The 23,414-nt window shown below is 34.4% G+C and overlaps 6 protein-coding genes across 6 annotated transcripts in view; 2 read left to right on the forward strand and 4 right to left on the reverse strand.

Annotated features, from left to right (window-relative positions):
- Positions 1-23,414, reverse strand: part of LOC136410343 (rab-like protein 6) — a 58,710-nt gene that overhangs the window by 6,102 nt on the left and 29,194 nt on the right. The gene's annotated exons all lie outside the window — the stretch shown is intronic.
- On the reverse strand, positions 10,480-11,701 carry LOC136412600 (odorant receptor 10-like). Its single transcript, XM_066395750.1, has 3 exons — positions 10,965-11,701; positions 10,714-10,915; positions 10,480-10,662 (listed from the first exon to the last, which is right to left on the reverse strand). Exons 1-3 carry the CDS (start codon positions 11,699-11,701, stop codon positions 10,480-10,482), a joined length of 1,122 nt encoding a protein of 373 aa, XP_066251847.1.
- Positions 13,254-13,987, forward strand: LOC136412679 (vitelline membrane protein Vm26Ab-like). Its single transcript, XM_066395864.1, has 2 exons — positions 13,254-13,265; positions 13,475-13,987. The coding sequence occupies exons 1-2, from the start codon at positions 13,254-13,256 to the stop codon at positions 13,985-13,987; spliced, it is 525 nt and encodes a 174-aa protein (XP_066251961.1).
- LOC136409125 (cuticle protein 16.5) lies at positions 15,827-16,742 on the forward strand. The gene is made up of 2 exons (XM_066390452.1): positions 15,827-15,854; positions 15,935-16,742. The coding sequence occupies exons 1-2, from the start codon at positions 15,843-15,845 to the stop codon at positions 16,655-16,657; spliced, it is 735 nt and encodes a 244-aa protein (XP_066246549.1). The 5' UTR covers positions 15,827-15,842; the 3' UTR covers positions 16,658-16,742.
- LOC136408821 (larval/pupal cuticle protein H1C-like) lies at positions 18,084-19,206 on the reverse strand. Its single transcript, XM_066389998.1, has 3 exons — positions 18,995-19,206; positions 18,795-18,942; positions 18,084-18,740 (listed from the first exon to the last, which is right to left on the reverse strand). Exons 1-3 carry the CDS (start codon positions 19,004-19,006, stop codon positions 18,157-18,159), a joined length of 744 nt encoding a protein of 247 aa, XP_066246095.1. The 5' UTR covers positions 19,007-19,206; the 3' UTR covers positions 18,084-18,156.
- Positions 20,252-23,117, reverse strand: LOC136411561 (PI-PLC X domain-containing protein 1-like). Its single transcript, XM_066394181.1, has 6 exons — positions 22,847-23,117; positions 22,126-22,277; positions 21,838-22,073; positions 21,599-21,784; positions 21,239-21,540; positions 20,252-20,583 (listed from the first exon to the last, which is right to left on the reverse strand). The coding sequence occupies exons 1-6, from the start codon at positions 22,923-22,925 to the stop codon at positions 20,252-20,254; spliced, it is 1,287 nt and encodes a 428-aa protein (XP_066250278.1). The 5' UTR covers positions 22,926-23,117.

Below are 23,414 nucleotides of genomic sequence, written 5' to 3' on the forward strand. Positions count from 1 at the left end.
ATTTTTCTCGATGAAAATAAGAAAATTGCTCGTACTAGCAAATTACTTTTGTAGGTCAAAGTATAATAATTTGTTTTTATTTACAAGTTTCACTATTTACACTCATAGCATTCAAGTTTCTCATTAAAAAAATAGTAACCTAACCTGACCTATAACGGTGATTTTAGTTTGCAATTTTTATTTGGCCCTTTTAACCTGTATCATAAACTGTGTATACATGTAGGCTCCCTTTGCTGTCTGCAACAAATTAAAATTTCTAAATAGCATTAATAAATGAAGCGGGAATTGAGTACTAGCAATGCTGTCTCTGTATTCATAGGCTTAAAGGGTCCAACATCAATAGGCAAGGGCTTCTGAGCTCTCACAAGCATGATTAACAAAAGTTTCTTTGTTTGCTCAGTTTGATCCATCCAATTGCTCTTGTATACTGTGTTTGCTACATTTTGGCTCTGAAAATTGATTTTTCTATACAAAAAGGGAAAATATATACAAACAACAATATAACATTTCTAAACCTGTACGATGATTTCATTGGCACTCTAAACAAGGATGCTCATATTGATGATCAGTAGGGATAAGTACATTAAAGTATAAGGGATTTCAATGGTGGCTTTGACTTATTACAGTTAAAAACAGGTTTCAATATTGTTGATATTGCAAATTTTACAAAGTAAAGTTAAAGCATGGTACCGGCGCCGTGCATTGATTCTAGGGCGAATTTGATCAAAATTGTGTATTTTATGGCTTCATTTATGTCTTGAATAAACCTAAATTAAATAAAAACTTACTATGATAAGAATCCCCATCTCCTAAGAACAATTTAAAGTCTATAAATCAAAAGCTGTAGAATTTATGTACTCCCAATATACAGGGTGTCTGTAAAAGATCTGTACAAAATCCTACCACATATTCCTGGGGTGAGAACATGTTGATTTAACTTAATTTATCTAATTCAAAAGTGGACGATTTTCGAAATACAGGGCGTCAAAGTTAAGATTAAAAAATCGAAAAAAATTAATTACTTCCTTTGTAATGCTACTATCTGAACGAAATTTTGTATCAGAGAGTTTTTGGGGGCGAGAAATTAGAATCTGTTAACATTTTCGATTGTAGGTGGCGCTGTCAGCGCTAGATGAACTCTGTTTAAAAGGGCTTAACTCTTTTAACCATCGGTATAAAATGTATTTATGACTAAATTTGTGTTTTCCTACGTGTTTTAGGGAAAAAAGGTGTCTTGGTAGAAATCTTCACAAGCACTCCTTGAGATATTTAATATTTTAAGTTTACCGCATTTCTAGTGCAGTAACTATTCGTACAGTTGAATACCTCGTAAACTATTTGTAAATGCAATTTTAACTAATAAATCGTGCACTTAATAAGTAACTGTATTTTTTTTTATTGTTCGCTTTTATTAAATGTTCGAAGTGATCTTATCCCTACAAAGATTAATGCGACGTAAAAAGTTAAAATGGGCCTTCTTAAGTTATTTGAAGTATTTTTTTGTTGATAAAATCCTACTTGCTCGTCTAAAGCAGGTACGTACGGCAGTAGTATGTTGATATCTACAATAGTCAAAACGTATCAAGGTTGTTAATAAATTTTCAAATTTTGTGCAATTTCGTGTTTTAAAATGGCCGAAGCTTACACGTATGCTGAAATGACTGATATTAGTTTATGGATTTTGTCAAGGGAATGGCCGTGAAAGTGTGAGGGTGCATAGAGAAAGATTCCCAAATCGGCGCATACCGAACCACCAAACATTTGGTGCGGTCGAGAAGCGGCTTTTATTATTTTTTATGGGGGACTCTAAAGTCCATGGTATACTTAACGCCCGTAAATAACGAAAAGGATTTGTGGAAACGAATTCAAAATTCAGTGGATATTTTAAGAAACGACGAGGGTCCATTTTAACTTTTTACGTCGAACTAATCTTTGAAGGGATGTTAACGAAGATCACTTCGAACATTTAATAAAAGCGAACAATAAAAAAAAATACAGTTACTTATTAAGTGCACGATTTATTAGATAAAATTGCATTTTCAAATAGTTTACGAGGTATTTAACTGTACGAATAGTTACTGCACTAGAGATGCGGCAAACTTAAAAAATCAAATATCTCAAGGAGTGCCTGTAGAGACTTATGCCAAGCCTTTTTTCTTTAAAAGATGTAGAAAAACAAAAATTTAGTTGTAAATAAATTTTATACCGAGGGATAAGAAAGTTATGCCCTTTTAAACAGAGTTCATCTAGCGCTGACAGCGCCCTCTACAATGTTCATTAAAAATGTTTACGGATTCTAATTTTTCGCCCCTAAAAACCCCCCGATACGAAAGTTCGTTCATATAGTAGCATTATAAAGGAAGTAATTAATTTTTTTTTTTTTAATCTTAACTTTGATGCCCTGTATTTCGAAAACCGTCCACTTTTGGATTAGATAAATTAAGTTAAATCATCATGTTCTCAGCCCAGGAATATGTGGTAGGATTTTGTACAAACCTTTTACAGACACCCTGTATGTTTAGAATTCAAACAATCTACAAGGATAGTTCCAGAAGTATCCGATTTAACACTTAAAGAAAACAAAATTTAAAAATATTACATTAGTTCTCAACATAGTCTTCGTTTGAGATTGATACACTTTTCCCAGCGATGCTTTATGGTTTCTATATCCTATTTTATATTATAGTAAGAAGCTTCGAATGTTTTAAAGTAAGCATCAATCTCGGACTCCACCTCTTTATAATATTATTGGCAAATTTCTTTCCACGGAGCCATTTTTTCAAGTTTAGAAATAGAAAGTAATCTGATGGGGCTAAATCTGGCGAATAGGGTGGGTAAAGAAAAAGTTCGAAATCAAGTTTATTGATTTTGGCTATCGCGATGACAGAAGTGTGGACTGGTGCGTTATTTTGATAAACAAGACTTTCTTTTTCACCAAATGCGGACTTTTTTTAAAATTTCTTCACTCAAACGCTGCAATAGATTTGTATAATATTTTCCGTTTATTATTTTTCCTTTAGGGAAATGGTCAATAAAAATGATCCCACTTGCATTCCAAAAAACTGACACCATCACTTTTCTTGCAGATGGAACGGTTTTCGTCTTCTTTGAAGCCGATTCTTTCCTTTGAGTCCATTGTTTTGACGGCGCTTTTATCTCAGGTGTGAAATGATGGACCCATGTTTGATTCATAGTTATGAATAGACGCAAAAACTCGGCTTTATTGCTGCGAAACTTTACCACACACTTCCTTGAAACATCCTCATGGCGCTGTTTTCGTTCAATTGTGAGGAACCATGATACTCATCTTCTGCACAGCTTTCTCATATTCAATTGTTCGGTTAAAATACGATGTAAAGTACTTTTTAAAGTACTTATCATATCTACTAACTCGCACAATTTTAGCTGACTGTCTTCCAATACAGTTTTGTGGATTTTCTCCATAATTTCTGAAGTGGTCACCTCATTGGATCGACCACTGCGCAATTCGTCTTGGCAATTCGTCCGACCCCGCTTAAACTCTGCCACCCAATATTTTACAGTTGTTAACAAAGGACCAGATTACCCCAGAGTAAAATTTAATTCCACTTTAATGTTGGATGGACTAAGACATTGCAAATGAAAATATTGAATCACTTATTGGTAACAAATTTTTTCCATATTCAAAAAATCTCTAAAAGCATTAATTAAAAACGGTTCCAAAACAAACACAAACCAACGTAGTATTCTCAATCTTTAGACATAAACTTTTTAAGATTAGGTCTTTGTAATATAAGACAAATTTTTAACAAAAAAATCACCATCCAAAGTGCGACTGGGTTAAGGACTTACCACCCTCGTAAAATCCTTTTTTTTTGGCCGATTTTGACGTTTTTTTTTTTTTTTTTTTGTTAATTAGATATTCAAAATGCGCATTTATCTAAAGGACACGTTTACTCTTCACCTATACTCATGGTAAATTGCATGCATTTTAATGGGATCAAATTTCAAGAAGCATTATTAGGGCTTTTTTTAAGATAAAGATAAAGGCAGATGTCAATTAGAATGACCTAAAACCCACCCGTACCGATTTTCATTTTTCTGCTGTACAGGATGTTCAAGAAAATCAATAAAACATGTTCTTTATGTAAATAAGTTTTAAAGTTGGCAAGAAATATATTTTAACAATAAAACTGATTGTTCTTCTGTTGTTCAATAAAAATGTATTGTTAGTATTAAAGAATTTTGAACTGTTTAAATACTAAAAACTAAGCTTTTTACAATAAATTAAAGTTAATGTCACTTTAACATATAATAATAAATTATTAGGTGTATACCTATGACTCCGCGTTTTTATTTCTAGTTCTATTTTCTTTGAAAAAATATTTTTTTATTTAAGGAATTTTATTTCATTTTTTACTCCGTATTACCAGCTTTCTATTTATATATGATAATTGCTATATGACCTTTTAAAACTTTTCAATTAAGGTTTAAATATGTCCAATTTTGTGCCGAATAAACATCATTTGCGGGAAGCTTTGCTCTTCCTTTTCCATCTTAAGAAAAACGCCACTGCCGCTCACCAAATGCTCGTTGAGGCTTATGGCAATGGTGCTGCGTCTATAAGAACTTGCCAACAATGGTTTCAGCGCTTCAAATCAGGTGATTTCGACCTCAACGACAAGGAGCATGGTAAGCCATCGAAAAAATTTGAAGACGAAGAACTGCAGGCTTTGTTGGACGAAGACGCCGCGCAAACGCAAGAACAGCTCGCATCTTCCCTTAACGTCACGCAGAAAACGCTTTCGGTTCGTCTTCACGCTATGGGAAAAATTCAGAAGGAAGGAAAATGGATGCCTTATGAATTGACGGAAAGGAACAAAGAGCAACGAAAAACGACGTGTGAGATCTTGCTTGAACGTTTTCAAAGAAAGTCTTTTCTACATCGTATCGTGACCGGAGATGAAAAATGGCTTTACTTCGACAATCCAAAGAGGAAAAAATCATGGGTAAGCCCGGGTGAGCCAACAACTTCAACCGCAAAGCCAAATATCCACGGGAAGAAGGTATTGCTCTGCATTTGGTGGGACCAGCGCAGCGTACTCTATTACGAGCTTCTCCAACCTGGCGAAACAGTCACTGCCAATCGTTACGTCCAACAACTAGTGCAGTTGCGTAATCAACTCGCAGTAAAGAGGCCAGAATGGGCGGATCGACACGACAAAGTCATACTGCTTCATGACAACGCAAGGCCTCATGTCGCTCAACCAGTCAAGAACACCTTGAAGGATTTCAAATGGGAAGTCTTACCGCACCCGCCATACTCGCCAGATATCGCCCCGTCGGATTATCACCTTTTCCGTTCAATGGCTCACGGTTTGCCAGAGCAACGCTTCCAGAATCGCCAAGAAGTCCAAGAATGGCTTGATGAATGGATCGCTTCAAAACTGACGAATTTTTTTTACGATGGAATCTATAAACTGCCTAATCTCTGGGAAAATGTTGTCATTAACGATGGAAATTATTTTTAATAAACATTGGTAATAAATTTATACAGTTTCAAGCAGTTGAAAATGCGTAAAAAAACGCGGAGTCATAGGTATACACCTAATATTAACTAGGACAAAGCAGTTTTTTGGGATAAATGTTAGTATTTTCAGTTAACCCTCAAATTCTCCCATACTATCTATATATATTTTTTAATACGTCGACGATTATTTCTCAATATATCATTTAATGTTGAGTTATGCTCCGACAAACTCCTGTAATGCGTGTATGAAGCTTTTCCTGGGCCCAGAGTCTTGTGGTATAAACTTTATTTTTTATTGTTGCCCAAAGGAAAAAGTCCATAAGCGTAATATCCGGAGATCGCGCCGGCTAACGAATAAGAAAACTATTTCCTCTGATCCAGCGTTTGGGAAAATTATTATTTAACAAATTTGTCACATTAACCACATTATGAACGGGTGCTCCATTAAATTGGAGATGTAAACTGTAGCGATAATTAAGAGGAAACTCATTAAATGCATCACTAAACTAATTTCGTAGAAATCTCAGAAAATGGGCAGCATTTAAACTTTCGCTGAAAAAATATGGCCCAATCATCTTTTGATTCACAAACCACAGAAAACGTTTACTCTTGAGGAGTATTGTCCTTTACATTCAATTATCCAATTCGGATTATGATCACTCCACATTATACTATTTTGTGCTGATACTACACCTTTTGTCGTAAATGTAGCTTTATCGGTGTATAAGATATTTTTAAAAAAGTTAAGATCTTCTTAGTTCACATTCTGCAGCCTTAAACAGAACTCTATTCTTACACACATATACTATATTATATATTTTTATATACAGTGTGGAAGTTTTGAATGGAATAGTCCATATAACTAAGATGTCGAACATATGCGGCCAAAATCTTCGAGCACGTCGATTTTTATTTTTTCTTTCGGTTTTTTTGATAGTAAATTCATGTATACAGGGTAGTCTAAAAATCAGGTACGACCACCAACTTTGTTTTTTTTTTAATGGCAACACCTATTTTTTATTCCATTTTTGAATTTTATGCAAAATTCTAAGTGTGTTTCATGTACCATGTTCTATACCTAAACGCAATAGATCTCGAGAAATTTACAATTGAACATATCAAAAACTATAACTTTTAATTTCTTTTCAATTTTTTTACCTTTAGCTTCCATTATTCATTTGTACTATTGTTTTTGGGACATCCTGTATATCAGAGTGCTACCATATAAGTATTTTTTCTTAAACTAATATTTATACTATGAATATTTTTTGTTACGGTTTTTATAAAGGTTTCGTTTGTATTATTGCTGGGTTTGATCTTCTCTTCTTACCGAATTAAAAATGTGTTTCATTATCAGCCTATGAATCGCTTCGAAAGATTCAGACCCACTGAGTTTCCAATCAGAATTAAAGCACCTCCTCGAATTCAACTGCAAAATCCCAAGTTGTGAAGAGACAAAAACCATAAATGTCTGTAGAAGAGTCTGAGAGGCACAGTTGAACAAAAATCCATAGAAGGTCAAAACTAGGTTGTAAATTGTTACGAGTACATCAGGTTTTTCTTTATTAAATGGGAACCATAGTTAATACATAAAATGCTCATTTATTCCCTTTATACATATATTCCATATACAAGTTTAACATCACTCCCCAAAAAATTCCAAACTTGCTAATGAAACATTGACAAAAGGTGACTAATTTATAGTATTTTACCTGACGCAAATATATTGAAACAATTTCCTTATCTCGACTATTAAATATCCATCGCTCCCTCTTTATGACAACGTCAAATATTTGAGGAACTCCATTTTTGAGGTAAATCACAATTTTGTAATTTATTTGCAGAATTAAAATGACCAATATGAGAAATTCGTAAAGCTCTGACAAAAAGTAAATGCCCCATATTTGAATTAATCTGATTATTAAGAATAGATTATAGGTTATGTAAATTACTTGAATGAAAGCAGAATACGTAGAATAGATCTTCTGTAATTTTTTTTTTTTGATGTAGGAATTTTCCAAATTCCAGTGGGAAGCATAAAGAATTTGGTCCGTTTGAAAAGGCTAAATGCCATTGTCTGTATAAATTTTACTGAAAAAACTATGTAAGTGTGTTCTATGTTCTAGAAACACTAATAATTGGTGTTGAGGATTAGAAGAACTTTTCTAAGCGAGTAAATAATATTTTCTTTAGATTTTAAGTTAGTTAATAATTTAAATTGATGCCTTCCTTGGATTAAAACAAAAACTCTTAAACAATAGATGCAAAAACTTTCTGACCTATTATTATCTTGAAGAGAATCATGAAGTTAAAAAAACATATGTTATAAAAGTTTCAAGGCCTCTTAATAATAATAAAATTAGCTTCCTTTATTAAACAGGGTGTCTCAAAAAATACTTGAAAAAATATTAATTCTCCTCTAAGCACTATGAAACTTAGAACAATATATTGGGGACACGACAGCTATGGCTTCAATTTCAATGTAAGGTAATAATAACCGAAACAATTGACATTCTGTCTATAATAGAAACGGTAAAATCAGTCAGCTATGCTCCAACATTCAATTTTAATTTTCTTGATACGCATTTATATTATTGTAATTTCTTTGTGGCGTTAGTACATTAAGAAGTATCTACTCCTTGATTTTTGATTATATTCTTGACTACAGGCCTTCAAAAAATTTCACAAAACATGCAAATTTGTCTTGGTAACTATTCATCTACTTTGCTCTATGTCTTGTATGTGCTACGAGTTGAGTATAACTATAAGCTCCTTTCGCTGTCTGCAATAGGATCACATAAATTATATCACACTAAAATTACATATACGGGGTGTTTCTAAATTATGATGCTAAATTGATATGGGAAGTAGATTACGTCATTTCATGCCAGAAATTCTATGTAAATATGAAACATATTTTTTTTCAAAGGACTTTTGCGATTTTATTGAAAGTTGGTACACAAGATTATCTCCGTCAAGTGCAACAACAATTGATGAATGCATTATTTTTAGTTGCTATGATAACCAAATAACAGGAGTGGTCTAAAGATTTTTCCAGTAGATTTTTTGTGCATGAACAAAATGCATATTTGGTCAGTTTTTCTTAAAATTTGTTCAAAAATATATAAAAAACGGTACTCCGATTTAAAGTCAATGATGTGGACAGTTTTTGAGAAAAATGACTAAGTATAAGATACTGCACACTGCTTATCCACCATTGCTTTGAGGTTTCGGATATTTACTTTGCCATGTTCTTTTATTATTTTCTGTTGTCAGTGTTAGTCTTTTAAATTCCTGCTATGTTGCTCGTTTCTAAATATTTTGTAATTTTTTTTACAGCAATGGCTAAAAGATACACTTTCCAAAAACTTACTGACATGCTGACATTATGACTTTAATTTTTGGCAAATCTAATAATAATTCTAGGGTAGCTAAAAGATGTTACCAAGAAATGTATCCTAATAGAAGAATTCCTTCAAGACATCCGTTTTTTCCATTGGGAGTCGCCTTAGAGAGATAAGAAGTTTTCGAAACATTAAAAATAATACTGGCAGACCGTGCACAGCAACTGTAGAAAATCAAGAATAGATATTAAGGCGTTTTAAAGAAGATAATACGTTAAGTACGAGAAAACTGGATGCTATGCAGAATATGTATATCTCCTTTTGTAGCGTGAAGGGTAGCTAGAAAGCAACTCCTATATCCGTACCACTTATTAGAAGTATAAGAACTACTACCGACGGATTTTGGAAGGACAACGTTTTGCTATTGGCTGGTCCCTCCATAACACAGAGCGTGAATTAGATTTTGCGAAAAATATTCTCTTTACTGATGAGTCGTCATTTACAAAAGATGAAGTTTTCAATTCAAGGAACAACCACAGATGGAGTGAAGGGAATCTCAGGGAAACAATAGTTAGCCAATCTCAACATAAATTTAAAATAAATTTGTGGGTGGGAACTTTGGGAACTACAATTTTGGGTCCTGTTGAATTACCTCAAAATTTAAATGGTTCTCATTATTTAAACTTCTTAACTACCAACTTCCAGAAATACTGGAAGATATCGATTTGAAAACACGTCAAAAAATTAGACTTATGCACGATGGTGCTCCCACCCACTGCTCCAAAAATGTTAGGAGATATTTAAATAACACTTTTCTTGCTAAATGGATTGGTCGTAGTGATGATGCTTTATATAAATGACCACCAAGAAGCCCCAATCTAAATCCTTTAGATTTTTTTCTATCAAGTAATGTGATGGAGAAAGTGTACATACAGTAGGCTAATCCCCAATGAACACTTTTTGAAGGCAAAGAATTAGGATTGTGTTTACAGAGATAAAAGAATAGAAAAGTACAGGAAAGGTATAATTTAACTTCCTCAAAAAGGTTAGGGCTTGTATTTATGTTGATGGAAAATATTTCGAACAATTTATACTATAGTGACATTTGTTAAGTTCGTTGTGTTGTTACTAGTTTTTTGTAAGTTTTAATTTTTTTATCTAAAAGACTGACATTAATAACAAATAATAATAATAAACCATGGCAAGCTGGATATCCAAAAACTGATCTCAATGAGCAAGTGAGTAGATGAGTAGTATACAATATCTCATATTTAGTCATTTTTCTTAAAAACGGAGCACATTATCGATTTTAAATTGGAGTACTGTTTTTTATATATTTTTAAGCAAACTTTAAAAAAAACTGACCAAAAATGCATTTTGTCCACGCATAAAAAACTTATTAAAAAAATCTCTACACCACTCCTGTTATTTGGTTACCATAGCAACTAAAAATAATATACTTATCAATTGTTATTGCATCTGACGGACATATTTTGTGTACCAATTTTCAATAAAATCACAAAAACTTTTTGAAGGAAAATAATAGAAGTATATTTTTCATATTTATATAGAATTTTCGGCATAAAATGATGTAATCTACCTCCCATATAAATTTGGCACCATAATTTAGAAACACCCTGTATATTTACATACCGTCAAAGCTGCCTCCGTGTCCATAGGTCTAAAAGGTCCCACGTCAATGGACAAAGGTTTCTGAGCCCTCATAAGCATAAATAACAAATTTCTTTTTATTTGCTCACTTTGGTCCATCCAGTTGCTTTCGTATACTGCGTTTGCCACGTTTTGACTCTAGGAATGTAAACAGAATGATTTCTAGTGCAATAATTGAACCTAACCGACCTCCACAATCAATTCATTGGCACTCCACGCCAGGGCACTTAGGTTGGTAATCAATAAAATCAGGTACATTAGGGCATAAGGGATTTCGATAATTGTTTTAACCGAAATAAGCTGTAGAAGGGCACCCGCCCCATGGATTGATTCCAAAGCCCATTCTAATAAGATTGTATTTTTGATGGCTTCGTTTAAGTTTTTAACAAATCTAAAATTAGTCAATTTTCAAAACCTTCTGTACACCGTTCTTTCTTTACCGAATTAAAAACGTATGTTCCAATATCAGATCGCGTAAAGAAGTTTCATCCTTATTTTTTTCCTCATCAGAACTAAAACACCTCTTCAAATTCAGCTGCAAAATTTGTAAATGCGTAGTAGCAAACACTATCAAAGTCTGCAAAGGAGTCTGAGATGCGCAGTTGAATAAGAACCCACACAACGCTATTACTACGTTGTAAATTGTCACAATTAAATCGTGTTTTTCTTTACTAAATGGGAACCATAACTCGTACATAAAATGCTCATTGACTCCCTTAATATATTTTGTGTACATATTCATGGCCGTAAAATAAAAGATACCAAACGCACTGCAAAAACACTGACAAAAAGTGGCGGTTTTGTAATATTTCACTTGATTCAAATATATTGAGATAACGCGTTTATTCCCACTTTTAAGAATTCGTTCTTCCCTCTCGATAACCTCTTTAAACATGTGAGGAATCCCATTTTTGAGATAAATCATGATTTTGTAGTTGATTTCCAAAATTAAGATTGCCAATATTACGGAACCGTAAAGCTCTGACGTCGGATAATTGCCCCATATTTGAAACAATCTTAAAATCAGCGATAAGTTGTACCAAATATAAGCGACTTGAATGAAAATTGAATACGTAGAATAGAGTTTTTGTAAATAGTGTTGCTGAGATAATGGAATTTTCCATACTCCTGTGGGGAGCATGAAAAATTTTGCCACTCGATAGAGGCTAATTGTCATGTCCTAAAATACAATATAATTAGAATTTTGAGATTTTTGTATATAAGATAACTTACTGTAATTGACTTCTTCTAACTGTTTCTGGCCAAGTGAAATGTTGAGCCAATTTCCCCCACCAAATCGATGTTTTTATAATCCGCCTTATGAACGTCTTATAAATTTATAATAGTAAGATCTTTGTTCTGAAGCAGTAATTAGTACATAAATAATCACTATTTATGACAAAATAAGCTGAAACATGGTGCAATTATCCATTTTCTATCTCATTTTCCCATTTTTTAATTTGATAGATCGATTCGAGGTCAGGCTACAGGTGCTTTAGGCTTACAAAAATGCCAGAAAATTCACATAGAAAACCATGATGAACGTCCGAAAATGTACAAAGTCCTATTAAGACCTCAAGAAAATGATTTTTTCCAAAATCCTTCTCAGGAAAAGACCACTCAGAATTTTTTTCAATTTGCATCAAAGAAATTTCAAAAAAAATCTATCAGAATAATGCAGCTTTCTGTAAAACTTATATCACTTTAAAATCAACGAAGAGTAAGGCAAAAGATCCATTTTCATATATTTAAATACAATTCTCCCTTAATGCACTTAATGGCCTAAAATGACCAAAAGCAGCCAACTTCTTTCTTGGCATCCAAATCTCCCACAGACTCTTCTCCTATATTTTCCCCATTTTTATCGGTATTTTTGTCTCATCTTTAATTGCGAAATGCATTTTAATAATTCTCAGTTTCTACCAGACCGATGACATTTTCAGTGTAATAAACCAAACAGCCATAACTTTCGATATTAAATTCAAGGTAATCCAACCGTCTGCGATTCCTTTTTAGGGACACCATTGGGAAGGTTTATCCATCATTTACATTTGCTCTAAAATACCAAAAATCTGGATGTTTAAGGGGGATTTTAAGGTGGTAATAAGTCAGTATGTTTTTTTTAACACAACATTTTACATAGCACTACAATGATGTTTGCAGTAAATAAATATATTCAGGATTTTGTTAATGATACATAACAAAAAAGTTGTTTTCCGTAAGAAAATTTATCGTTTCTAAATTCTTTTAAAAACATCATAAATATATACACGTGTGATGAAACATTTGTATGAGCAAGGCAATAACTGCTAGATTTTTCTGCAAATGGTTGAACACCTGGTCAAAGGACCTTCAATATAATTTTAATTTATTATTATTTTATAAATATGATACGATTAGGTAAACTTTGCTAATTAATAGTTATACCTGTTCTCAATGGCTCGTACTGTTAACAGATGTGTTGCATAATGTTGTTTTATCATTATGGCCGATTGGGATGATTAAAACATGGTTTTGGTTCTAAATTTAGATTTATAAATGTCCAATTATCGGAAAGATTCCATAGACTGCGAGAAAAAAATTGTTCAAATTTGGGATATAAATATTCATTGGTGATTAAAGTTTGTCAATTTGTTATATAATCTTCGAGCAAAATTGGTATAAAAGATTTTGGGACTGACTAGGGATTTCATTATTGCAAAATCGAGTAGAGAAGCAAATAAAGAAAAATGTCATTAAAGGTAAGTAAGTTGAGTATTTTTGAATATTCTGTAAAAATGTCTTGTATTAAATATTTAAACAATTAGTTAATCATTTTTAAGTACATTCAAATCTGAGTAAATTTAAGAAAAAATGACGCTCTTCAATGATTTCAATAAAAAAAATACAGATTTGATAGTCATAAAGATTCAGATGCTTTATAATGTTAAATTTATCTCGTGATTTTCAGTTTGTCATCCTTGCAGCCACCTTGGCCTTGGCTAGAGCCAGCAACTTCGAATCATCTTTCATTTCCTCTCCAGTAGTACCTTCAGCCTACTCTGCACCCATTATTAGTAACTCTGTTACACCCTCCTTTGCTAGATATTCATTCCCAATTAGCCACTCTGGTCCTGCTTACTCATCGTACAGTGCCCCGGCTGTGTCTGCCTATAGTGCTCCAGCAGTTTCTGCCTACAACGCCCCAGCTGTCTCTGACTACAGTGCCCCAGCAGTCTCAACCTACAGCTTACCAGCTGCATCAGCTCAAATTGATTCAACCTACAGTGCACCAAGTGCATCAGTACCAATTATTTCTTCCTACAACGGCCCAGCAGTTTCGACCTATGGCACTCCAATTGCTTCAACCTTCAGTGCCTCAGCTTTATCTGGATATGCCTCTTCGTACAGCTCTGCGCATGCAGTACCGGCTATATCTTCATACCGTGCTCCAGCTTTAGAATCTTACGGATCTTCTTGGTAATTAAACTTTGTGTAAATAAAATATCGTAAAATGTGTTTATTGGTTTTAATTAGTTTTTAATAGTGAGTTTCATCATGAAAATAAACGTTCATTAACTTGGTATATGTCGGAAGAATATAATAATTGAATAATAGACAAGGTTTATATAATTGATGGAAATCTCCTATGAACACTATTTAAATTAATTTCAAAAAAAGTTTGATTCAAGAAATCAAATATAGTGAATCTTTGAGGAATTTGGAAAAATCTCAAACAAATCCAAAGAATTTTAAGAGTCCTGAAAAATTATTACACTAACAAAAGAAAATTCTTAAATAAGAGAAAAAATACCCGTCAAATATCTTGAATTATTCATGGAAAAAAAATGTAATGATTTCTTCAGCGAAACGTTAGTTTCAATGAGTCTATACTATTCGCCTGTAATCGTCAAAAAAAGTTCCGAAATTTCAACAAAATCTTTATTATTAAATTATGTAACTCGAATAATCTAACAATCAGCCACCGTAGAGCCATAATCTGTAGAACCTAAAGTTGGAGTTGAATAAGTAGAAAGAGCAGGAGCAGCCCCATAAGCCGCTACTGCAGGAGCAACATATGCCACTGGTACTAGCGCTGAGTAACCTACAGGAGTTGCTGCATAATTAATAGACGATAGTACTGCATATCCTGTAGCAGGTGCATAGCTAATGGCAGTTGAGGGATATGCAGGAGTTGTGTAGGCTACTGGATCCGAGTAAGCTACTGAAGCTACACTGGCGGCATAGCTTGAGACAACTGCACGGTTGACTCCAGTAGTTACTATGGGATAGGTAGGGGCTGGGTAGGCGGAAATGATCTCTGGGGGGGTTGAGATTACTCCTGCATTAACTATAGTGAGGATAGCTAATAGAATCGCGAACTAATAAAATTTAAATTATATTATGATATTTATTTTTTTTAATTATAAATTTGCTTACTTTCACTGCAATTTTTTTTCTGTTGCTATTGTTGTTTTTGATATGGAACTGATACATTTTGAGATCAGGTTCGGGTATTTTATATCCTTCTGCTGTAACAGTCGTCATTAAGATTAATGCCTCCAAAATTTGTAATCCGTAAATGTTACGCATCTTGAAACTTGATGACTTAAAGGTTTCTAGTTTTTTAATGACTGTTTATGTAATATTAAATATTAAATCCCTATGTAAGTTACTTTTGTTCCATTTCATGAGAATAATTCTAATAAAAACATTTCATAAAAACACTGGAAATTTTAGTTTTGTCAGTAGACACATACTAAAATAATTATACCACATGCAGGAAGTAAATTAATTTAACAATTATTATCATTCAATTGATTATATACAAAAAAAACTTAAAATTTACGCTTCCTGTTTAACGAATTACTACCTAATTAATCAACCAATAAAACGATTCTTTTGTTTAATTACTAAGTCGATATGTTGGCAAATTGATCCAGGCTATATCAGAATTATATGTAAGATGAATTCTCAGTAGCGCTGCCAAATTTTTTTTTGTGAATATAAATTATATTGAATGTTTAGTATTTCGACCCAAAAAAACTGGGTAAAGAGTGCATATTAAAGTGTAAAAAGCATACATTAGCAAAAATTAATTAATATATCACCGGCTTTTACGATTAACCAGTAACTCTGTAATATGGGTAGTACCTATATTTTTAATGAACGAGTCGACCGTGATGCGTGCTCTGCTTTAGCCTACAAGATTTTTTTGGGCGAAAGTTGATTCCACGCCCAAGGAGATTTGACTGCTGTATCCTTAGCAAATTTTGTATAAAATTCGAAGATTTGTGCGGAATTGTATCAGTTTTGAGAAACAAACCGAACGATCAACAATGGCTTTCAAAGTAAGTGCTGCGAGAAAATAAAACATCAGACTACACGATAATTATAGACTCAAATGATACTAATCAATTTTCTCCACTAGCTTGTCGTCCTTGCCGCCACTTTGGCTTTCGCTAACGCTGGGTTTCTCCACCAACCCACTGCTCTTTCCTACTCAGCTCCAGCAATTGCCAGTTACGCTGCACCTGCAGTAACCAGTTATGCTGCCCCAGCCATAACTAGCTATGCTGCTCCAGCCGTAGCTGCCTACTCAGCCCCAGCTGTAGTCTCCAAATCGGTCAGCTCCACCTACCAGAGCCACCCAACTCAAATCGCCACCAGCTACGCCGCAACTGCTCCCATCATCACTAAGTCCATCGTCGCCCCAGCCCCAGCTGTAGTGTCAACTTACTCCGCCCCAGCCCCCGTTTTGACTAAAACTTATGCTGCCCCTGTAGCCACCTATGCTGCTCCCTCAGTTTCCAAATCCGTGGTTTCAACCTACACCACTCACTCAGCACCCTCTGTAGTCTCCACCTACTCTGCCCCTATCTTAGCTAAGGCAGCTCCAATTATCAGCAGCTATTCTGCCCCAGCTGTAGCCTACAGTGCCCCAGCTGTGGCCGCCTACTCTGCACCAATTGTAGCCAAGGCTGCTCCAGCTCTGGCTTACTCCGCTCCTTCTGTAGCTTATTCTGCTCCCTCAGTAGCCTACTCCGCTCCATCTGTAGCGTACTCTTCCCCAGCTGTAGCTTACTCCGCTCCTGTGGTAACCAAAACTATTGCCCAACCTGTGGTGTCCAGCTACGCTGCCCCCGCTTGGTAAAGAAGATGTGATTGCGTTGTAGACAATTTATTTATTTATTTGTAAACACGTTGGCAGACGACTTTAAAAAATGATTGTAAATAAATTTGAAAGACATTTGTTGTAAACTATCGTTTTATTGGTGTTGTAGCGTTAAAGAGAAGTTTTTAGTTCAGTTCGAAATCCTTTGCAGTTTTTCAAACTCCTGGTAAATTTACCGGTAAGATAATTTCCATAGATACAACGAAATCACAACAGGCCGTTGATCAGTTTCTCTATTTCCATGAAAATTATCTTGCTATCAAATTTACAAGAAATTTAAAAAACCGAGTCTGCTTACTCTATTATTGGAATTATATTTCTCCTGTACTTATTATTTATTTACCAATATCTTCAGTTTTACGTCTCAGCATACATCCGCAGCATACAGATACGTCCTAAAATTTTCAGGAACTTCATAGTTTTCTTTAAAACTTCTACGCATATTCAGAAAAACTTTTATGTACACCGAGAGCTTTATTCGGGTTTTCTCTAGGAATTTACGTAAATTTGCCACGGTATTCATGTTTGAGAACTAAAACCGTTTGAAAAATTTTTGCAGATTTCAATGAAATTTTGTTTTCGAATAGAAAAATATAGTTTTAAGAAATATAATTTGATTTCCAAGGGGTGCTCAAGGTTTTCCAATAATTTGATAATCAACAATCTAGTAATATCATTTCATTTATTTGTTTCATTTGTGATGCAACAACCATGAAAAAATCAACCTAATCGGCTGTTTATTTCCTTTAATAGATTATACAAACTTTCTTGTCTCAAATTGGTCAAATGCAAAACGTGATAACCCCGCACTTTTCATTTGTTCTTTCACTATCTATCAATGTAAGAAAGAGGAAGATAAAGTTCTGAGGTTTCATTCTTTCCACTCCTCGAGCATAACAATTAGAACAATATATTGTTACCAGTAGTAAATAGAATTGTTCCATAAGTTTCTAGAAGTTTTCAAATTAAAAAAAAAAAAATTGTTCATTCGGTTCCTCCAGAGAGAAGGAAAGAGAGAGAGAATAAATTTTGCTAGAAGTTTGGAGTTGCCTCTAAATCTCCTAAAGTTAACATATTACATCATTATATGTTTCATTTGGCTTCATATTTTTCAACTGTTTGCCACAGTAAAAAGATGAAATAATAGTTACTTAATTTTTTTTTCTAAATTAGGTAAATAAATTAAAAGTTTTTGTTATCGAAACCGCTGACTAAACAGGTGTAATTTCGTAATTAGTTATAAATTGAAAGCAAGTTAGTTACAGTTACATTAAATATCATCATCCTGCTAAAATGACACCAGTAACAACAATAGTTTGTTATACTTCTTCAGATACAAGATGGGCTCCCTATCTAATCTGAATAATCCCAAAATCGAAATCAATAAAAACCAAAAAAATAATTGAAAACACTATATTAAAAAAATAATAAATACAAAACTACAAACAGCCAGTCTATTCCAGCAAGTCTATTCTCCTTTAATAGTGATATTCAATGCCATATCCCTGGAAATTAGTGTGGGCCACTAAACCAGCAGGAGAATAGGCCACTGCAGCCTTAGCCACAACTGGTGCAGAGACAGCCTTAGTTAACAAAGGAGCTGGAGCTCCGTAAGACAACACTTGGGCGGGCGCAGAGTAGGTTTTAGAGATAACTGGAGCAGAGGCGAAAGAGACTACTGGAGCAGGTGTTGCATAAGTCTTGGTAACCAGCGGGGTGTGCGCACCATAAACAACTGGTCCTGGGGATGCGTAGGATAAAATCGAAGCAGGCGCAGCATAAGACTTGGTAATCACTGGGGATGGTGCTCCGTAAATCACTGGAGCTGAAGCTCTGGTGATATATTGAGCTGGTGCACTGTAGAGCGCGGGAGAGATGGCATCGTTGGTGATCCTGGTGTCGTATTTGCGTACGCTAGAGTAGGCACTGTCTACAGCTTTCGAGTAGGTGGAGAGAGACTGGGCTCCTCCAAGGGATCTGGTTAGTGATTGTTGGGTGAGCCCTATGTGGGGTGTTTGGACCGCTACTGCAGCTGGGGCAGCATGGTAAGCGAGTGGTTGCGCTGTGAAAAGGAAAAATTAATAACTTAGTGATGGTTGAGCCATGAAAAAAGTACCAGCAATGGTTTTAGTGACAGTCAAGGGGGCTGAAGATTGTTGGAAATATGAAGAGCTAACAGCTGGGGCTGGAGAGTAATGGAGCTGTGGCTGAGCGAGGAGATCTCCTGCATTTGCACAAGCGAGGGTAAATGCGAGAATAACGAACTAAAAATTTAAAAAATATGGATTAAAATTATACTGAAAAATTAAAACTTACCTTAAGGGCCATGATTGCTGAACAACTATAAAGGAGTCACAATGAAAATCTCAATAGGACTAACGTCTTGCTTGAAATTTCACCCATTTTATACTGGCTAATCAAAACCCGAAATTCACTCATATGGTTCCCACCCATCATGCAATTCGGCACAAGCATCTTTCCCTCTCTCAGTTGTAACGGTGACATATCACTTTCCCTTTCTATATGGTGATCTCGTTACAGGTTACCCAGAAAGAAAAATGAATAAAACAATAATTATTATGCAACATCATACATTACCGCTCGTCTCGTTTTAAGAGTCATTCTCCAAAGGTATTAAAAATTCATGTACTGTAGAGTAGACTGTGACTGACTCCCTACTTTATGGAAGAACCTCATGGTCCATTTGAGGTATTCTGGGTTAAGGTCTAGGTTAGGGCGGGTTTGCGTTCGCGATAATCGGTGTTCTTTTAATTGAACATTTAACTCGACACAATTCTTATGTAAGTTCTTGTAAATTATTCGAATGGTATGCAATAATTATTCCTCTTGTTGCATGTAAGCCTAGATCATTAGATTTTTATCTATTTGACCCAAACTTCTATTCGCTAACCTAGGATTTTAGCAATGTTAAGTGTATTTTAATTGCCAAGGCAATTTATGATCAATTTATTATTTTGTTAAAACATAAAAAATAAATGTCACTCTATCACCAAATGATGGTTTTATCACCACAATTTCTTGCAGACACCACCCAGAATTTTTACCATACTTACATAAACCGGTTACCCTAAAACCTTGGTAAAAATATTTCACTCTCGAAGCCTCTCTCCCAACACAAGGTATCGTAAAATCTGTGGAACCGCCAACATGTATAATCGATCCCAATTTTAACATAGGTATAATAAATCAGACCCATAACTTTTCAATACGTTCACTATAAATATTTGCGGCCCTCACTGTTTCGTTATAATTTCAAAATGTGTAACATGATTTTGTAATAGATCCCAAATTATTCAAATGTATGTTAATAGATCGTCATTGAATGCGAAATTAATCGATTCCAATTTGATTCACTTGTAATCTCTTAGGTGATGTAACTCTTGTATATCGATTTATAGAGTGTGAGGAATCTAGGGTCTAAGTGCGAGATAAGTTTATTGCTTGATTTCAAGGCAATAACATTTGATTGTCATTTTCGCAGAAGTTAATGGAGCATTCAGTATTTTAGTATCAGCACAAAAAACCGATAAATGGGTAATAGGAAAAAACATATTAATAAGGATTAGCTTTATTCCCTTCAATAGCAACACGTATCAAATCGTTCCCCAAAAAATAATCACTGGCTACGATATTAACTTCGTTGAACCACTCGTCTCTGACCCATTTGGTCACTTCTTTATTGACCTTCTGGGCCAATTCCCTCAGGTTGTTTTTTCTGAAAATAACATCCCAAGGTTGGGGCGTTAACTCGGCCATCAAGGCCCACATGGGGTTGGTGTTGCTTTTGTGTTGGTACAGGGCACTGTAGAGATACTCTTTGAGGGTTGGTAGCTGGTTAGTATCTCCCCAGAATTGTTTAATGGGATGCCAAAGCCAGGGAGTATCTAAAAGTGAAAATAGGGATATTTTCTTGCACAGATGACTAGATAATTAATATAGTGTGCTAGAGCGAGACGTGTGGGAAAATAAGTTTTCCAGTAACATTTCCAGTCACCATTATGTCCAAAATCTATTAGAAAATTAGTCAAAAATTCGAAAAGAAGTTTCTTGTTGATAATCGTATTCATCCATGTTTTCAAACAGCATTTGAATTATAACGCCACGATCCCATTCCACGAAAATGTGGAGTGTTAAAAATTAATTGTGTCCAATATTGAGTTGACGGTTTGCATTAACTTTGTTCATTCCTGTTCAAACACACCAAACTTTAGGAAACGATTTAAAAACAGTCATGTGCGAAATCAGCAGTTAACATAAAAAAAATCGATGTTTTAAACCATTTAAAATTGCATTAACAAGAAAAAACAACTTTCAAGACTGATATTTCAATTATCCTTCGTATGGATTTTTTATTCAAATAAGCAAAAACCCGTTTTAAGCTTATGGAACAACTGTTCGTAAAATATTGGTCCTATTTGTTCTCATATAAAGTGGAACCTTTTTCAAAATTTTATAAACATAGACCCTCTACATAGTATTAACACTGTTAATTAACTTTGTAATTGTGTTTCTCTTTGTGTACTATAATACGTATCTTACGATTGACTGTTGATCTATCCGCATACGAGATTATAATGCTTTTATTCTGCGACCAAATTTCGTTCAACGTAGGCCCACTCCCCGCCTGCAATCCTGACGGAATAACTGCGAAATCTCCTAGATAAGCATGTAGAATTTCAGTAAACCTATTATGTAATGCTCTGCTAAAATTAGTGGGAAACGGGAATCTGTGGAAATCAACAAATATGACCTCCTGTGGCGCCAATTCTGCAAACTTGCGAATTTCCTCCAAAATCGGCTCTATTTTCGTCACCTTCACGTGATCATGGTAGATGTAGAACCTGTAAACTCCTATGCATTATTAGAGTCTCTTTCAATATTAATAAGCCAGGAACTTACCCTCCTTCTGGAACGAAACCAATCCGCAGGTCCAGATATCTAATTCCGTAGACTAACTGCCGCCATACACTTTGGTCTTGATTTAGAACGTATCCTTCAAAATAAGAGATTATCCCTTTGTGAGATCCCGAATTGTGTGTGCCTGGAATGAACAAGTTTCCTATTTTCTTCCTGCCAAGATATTGCCTGGAATTGTAATTATTATAAGTTCTAATAGATATTAATAGGTTGTGTAAGACCTGTTGTCAAACATCCATGTGGGCTGAATTTCCAGACATCTCGAATCTATAATCATTTGATACTTCTTGGAAGATATCCAGAATGGTAGACAATGGGGTCCCTCATCGGCTCTCACTTCGTTTCTGTCATATTCCCATTTACCTGGTAGCCATGGGTCTCTAAATTTGATCCGGGTTTTGTAATATCCCCCAGGATAGTCCAGAGCTCTTATTTCCACCAATGGTCGCTGGTCTTCCTAAAGGCAGAAGTTCTATAGGAAAAAAATAATTATTGGAAAAAATATGTACATCTCTAGTGTTTCTGTTAGTCAACAAAATATAATCTGGATAGGTGAAATTGTTGCAGTTCTTGGTGACCCAATTTAGTTCTAAATAGTTGTCTTGCAGAGGTGAAACCGTGAGGTGGACTTTACCGCAAGACGCTAATGTCGTTTCAAGGGCTGAAAATGAGGAGTATTAAATAAATGAGTAAGATCAGAAACCGACAAACATCATTATGAAAGGAATTGTTTTTTTAACATTCATTGAAGTGCAAGAAATTCTTATATGTGTTGACATAACTAACAGCAGCTAAACCAGTTTTGGACCAATTATGCCGATTATTTAATATCATTCGTTGAAAATTAAAAAACAATTCACACATATACTGTCTGGAAGTTATAATTAGCTCTTCTTATCGTGCTATTTCATATTAATAAATACAAAATTTCACGAGTAATTTTGATGATTAGAAACGTTTTTCTTGTGACAAATTGATTCTATGTAGATATACATATGTACATATTTGTATTTTTATGTGTTGGTTTAATGTTTAGTTGGATTCGCCTTAACGGAAAGACAAAAGCAGAACTTCGTAAAGCTCTCTGGACATAATGAAAGAAGATTGAAGAAATTACATTTTTTATTGACGACGTGAAAATATAAAAATTAACTTTGTTATTTTTCTAATTTTCAAAAAAATTTAATTTTAATAAAACAAAACCTTTTTTAATTAGCGGTCAATACCTACTCTCCGGCACTGAAGCAAACACCTTGACCACTTGCACTACCAACATATAGTATCCAATGAAATCAAAAGTGCCACGCATTCTGGCTCTGTATCAAACGACATCACTTTCTTCAGAGTCTAATTTTGATTAGAAACAAATGCACCAAGTTCTCAAAGCTCAAAAACGCGTATTTCTTTTTGAGAAACCGATTTACAACACGAACCCAATGGTCAACCTAGTGTCGAGGACCTAAATAGGTAGATAACTAAACTAAGTGAATTAGTATAGTTTTATTCATTGTTTGTTGCGTCGGGACTGTACGGAACTGAGATGAGTATAAATTATACCGGGGTGTGAGATAAATTAGTGTGCTTACTATAATAGTTTCGATATCCTGAATTTGGAATCTTCGTAGAATTTTATTTTATTGAGAAATGTATTCTAGAAGTACCATAAAATGCAGTGAAGTAATACGCTAATTTCTTCATTTGTAATCGTTTTTGTAACTTGTAAACTTGCGCAGGTATTTGCCATTGAAAATATGCTTACTAAGAATCGCGTTCTCCTTTGTTTCCTTCCAATCCTTGC

This window comes from Euwallacea similis, chromosome 1 (assembly GCF_039881205.1).
Source record: "Euwallacea similis isolate ESF13 chromosome 1, ESF131.1, whole genome shotgun sequence".
In the NCBI taxonomy this organism is placed as follows: domain Eukaryota; kingdom Metazoa; phylum Arthropoda; class Insecta; order Coleoptera; family Curculionidae; genus Euwallacea; species Euwallacea similis.

What these genes read in the sequence shown, in the direction of transcription:
- LOC136412600 (XM_066395750.1), bottom strand. Translation starts at nt 11,701, where the DNA reads ATGACAATTAGCCTCTATCGAGTGGCAAAATTTTTCATGCTCCCCACA. An exon ending in GAACATACGTTTTTAATTCG is followed by an intron (nt 10,916 to 10,964) that starts GTAAAGAAAGAA and finishes GACTAATTTTAG; the next exon opens with ATTTGTTAAAAACTTAAACG. An exon ending in CCAATGAATTGATTGTGGAG is followed by an intron (nt 10,663 to 10,713) that starts GTCGGTTAGGTT and finishes TTACATTCCTAG; the next exon opens with AGTCAAAACGTGGCAAACGC.
- LOC136411561 (XM_066394181.1), bottom strand. Translation starts at nt 22,925, where the DNA reads ATGCGTGGCACTTTTGATTTCATTGGATACTATATGTTGGTAGTGCAA. An exon ending in GTTTGCTTCAGTGCCGGAGA is followed by an intron (nt 22,278 to 22,846) that starts GTAGGTATTGAC and finishes CCTCATTTTCAG; the next exon opens with CCCTTGAAACGACATTAGCG. An exon ending in ACATGGATGTTTGACAACAG is followed by an intron (nt 21,785 to 21,837) that starts GTCTTACACAAC and finishes TTACAATTCCAG; the next exon opens with GCAATATCTTGGCAGGAAGA.
- LOC136408821 (XM_066389998.1), bottom strand. An exon ending in TGTCACTAAAACCATTGCTG is followed by an intron (nt 18,741 to 18,794) that starts GTACTTTTTTCA and finishes TCCTTTTCACAG; the next exon opens with CGCAACCACTCGCTTACCAT.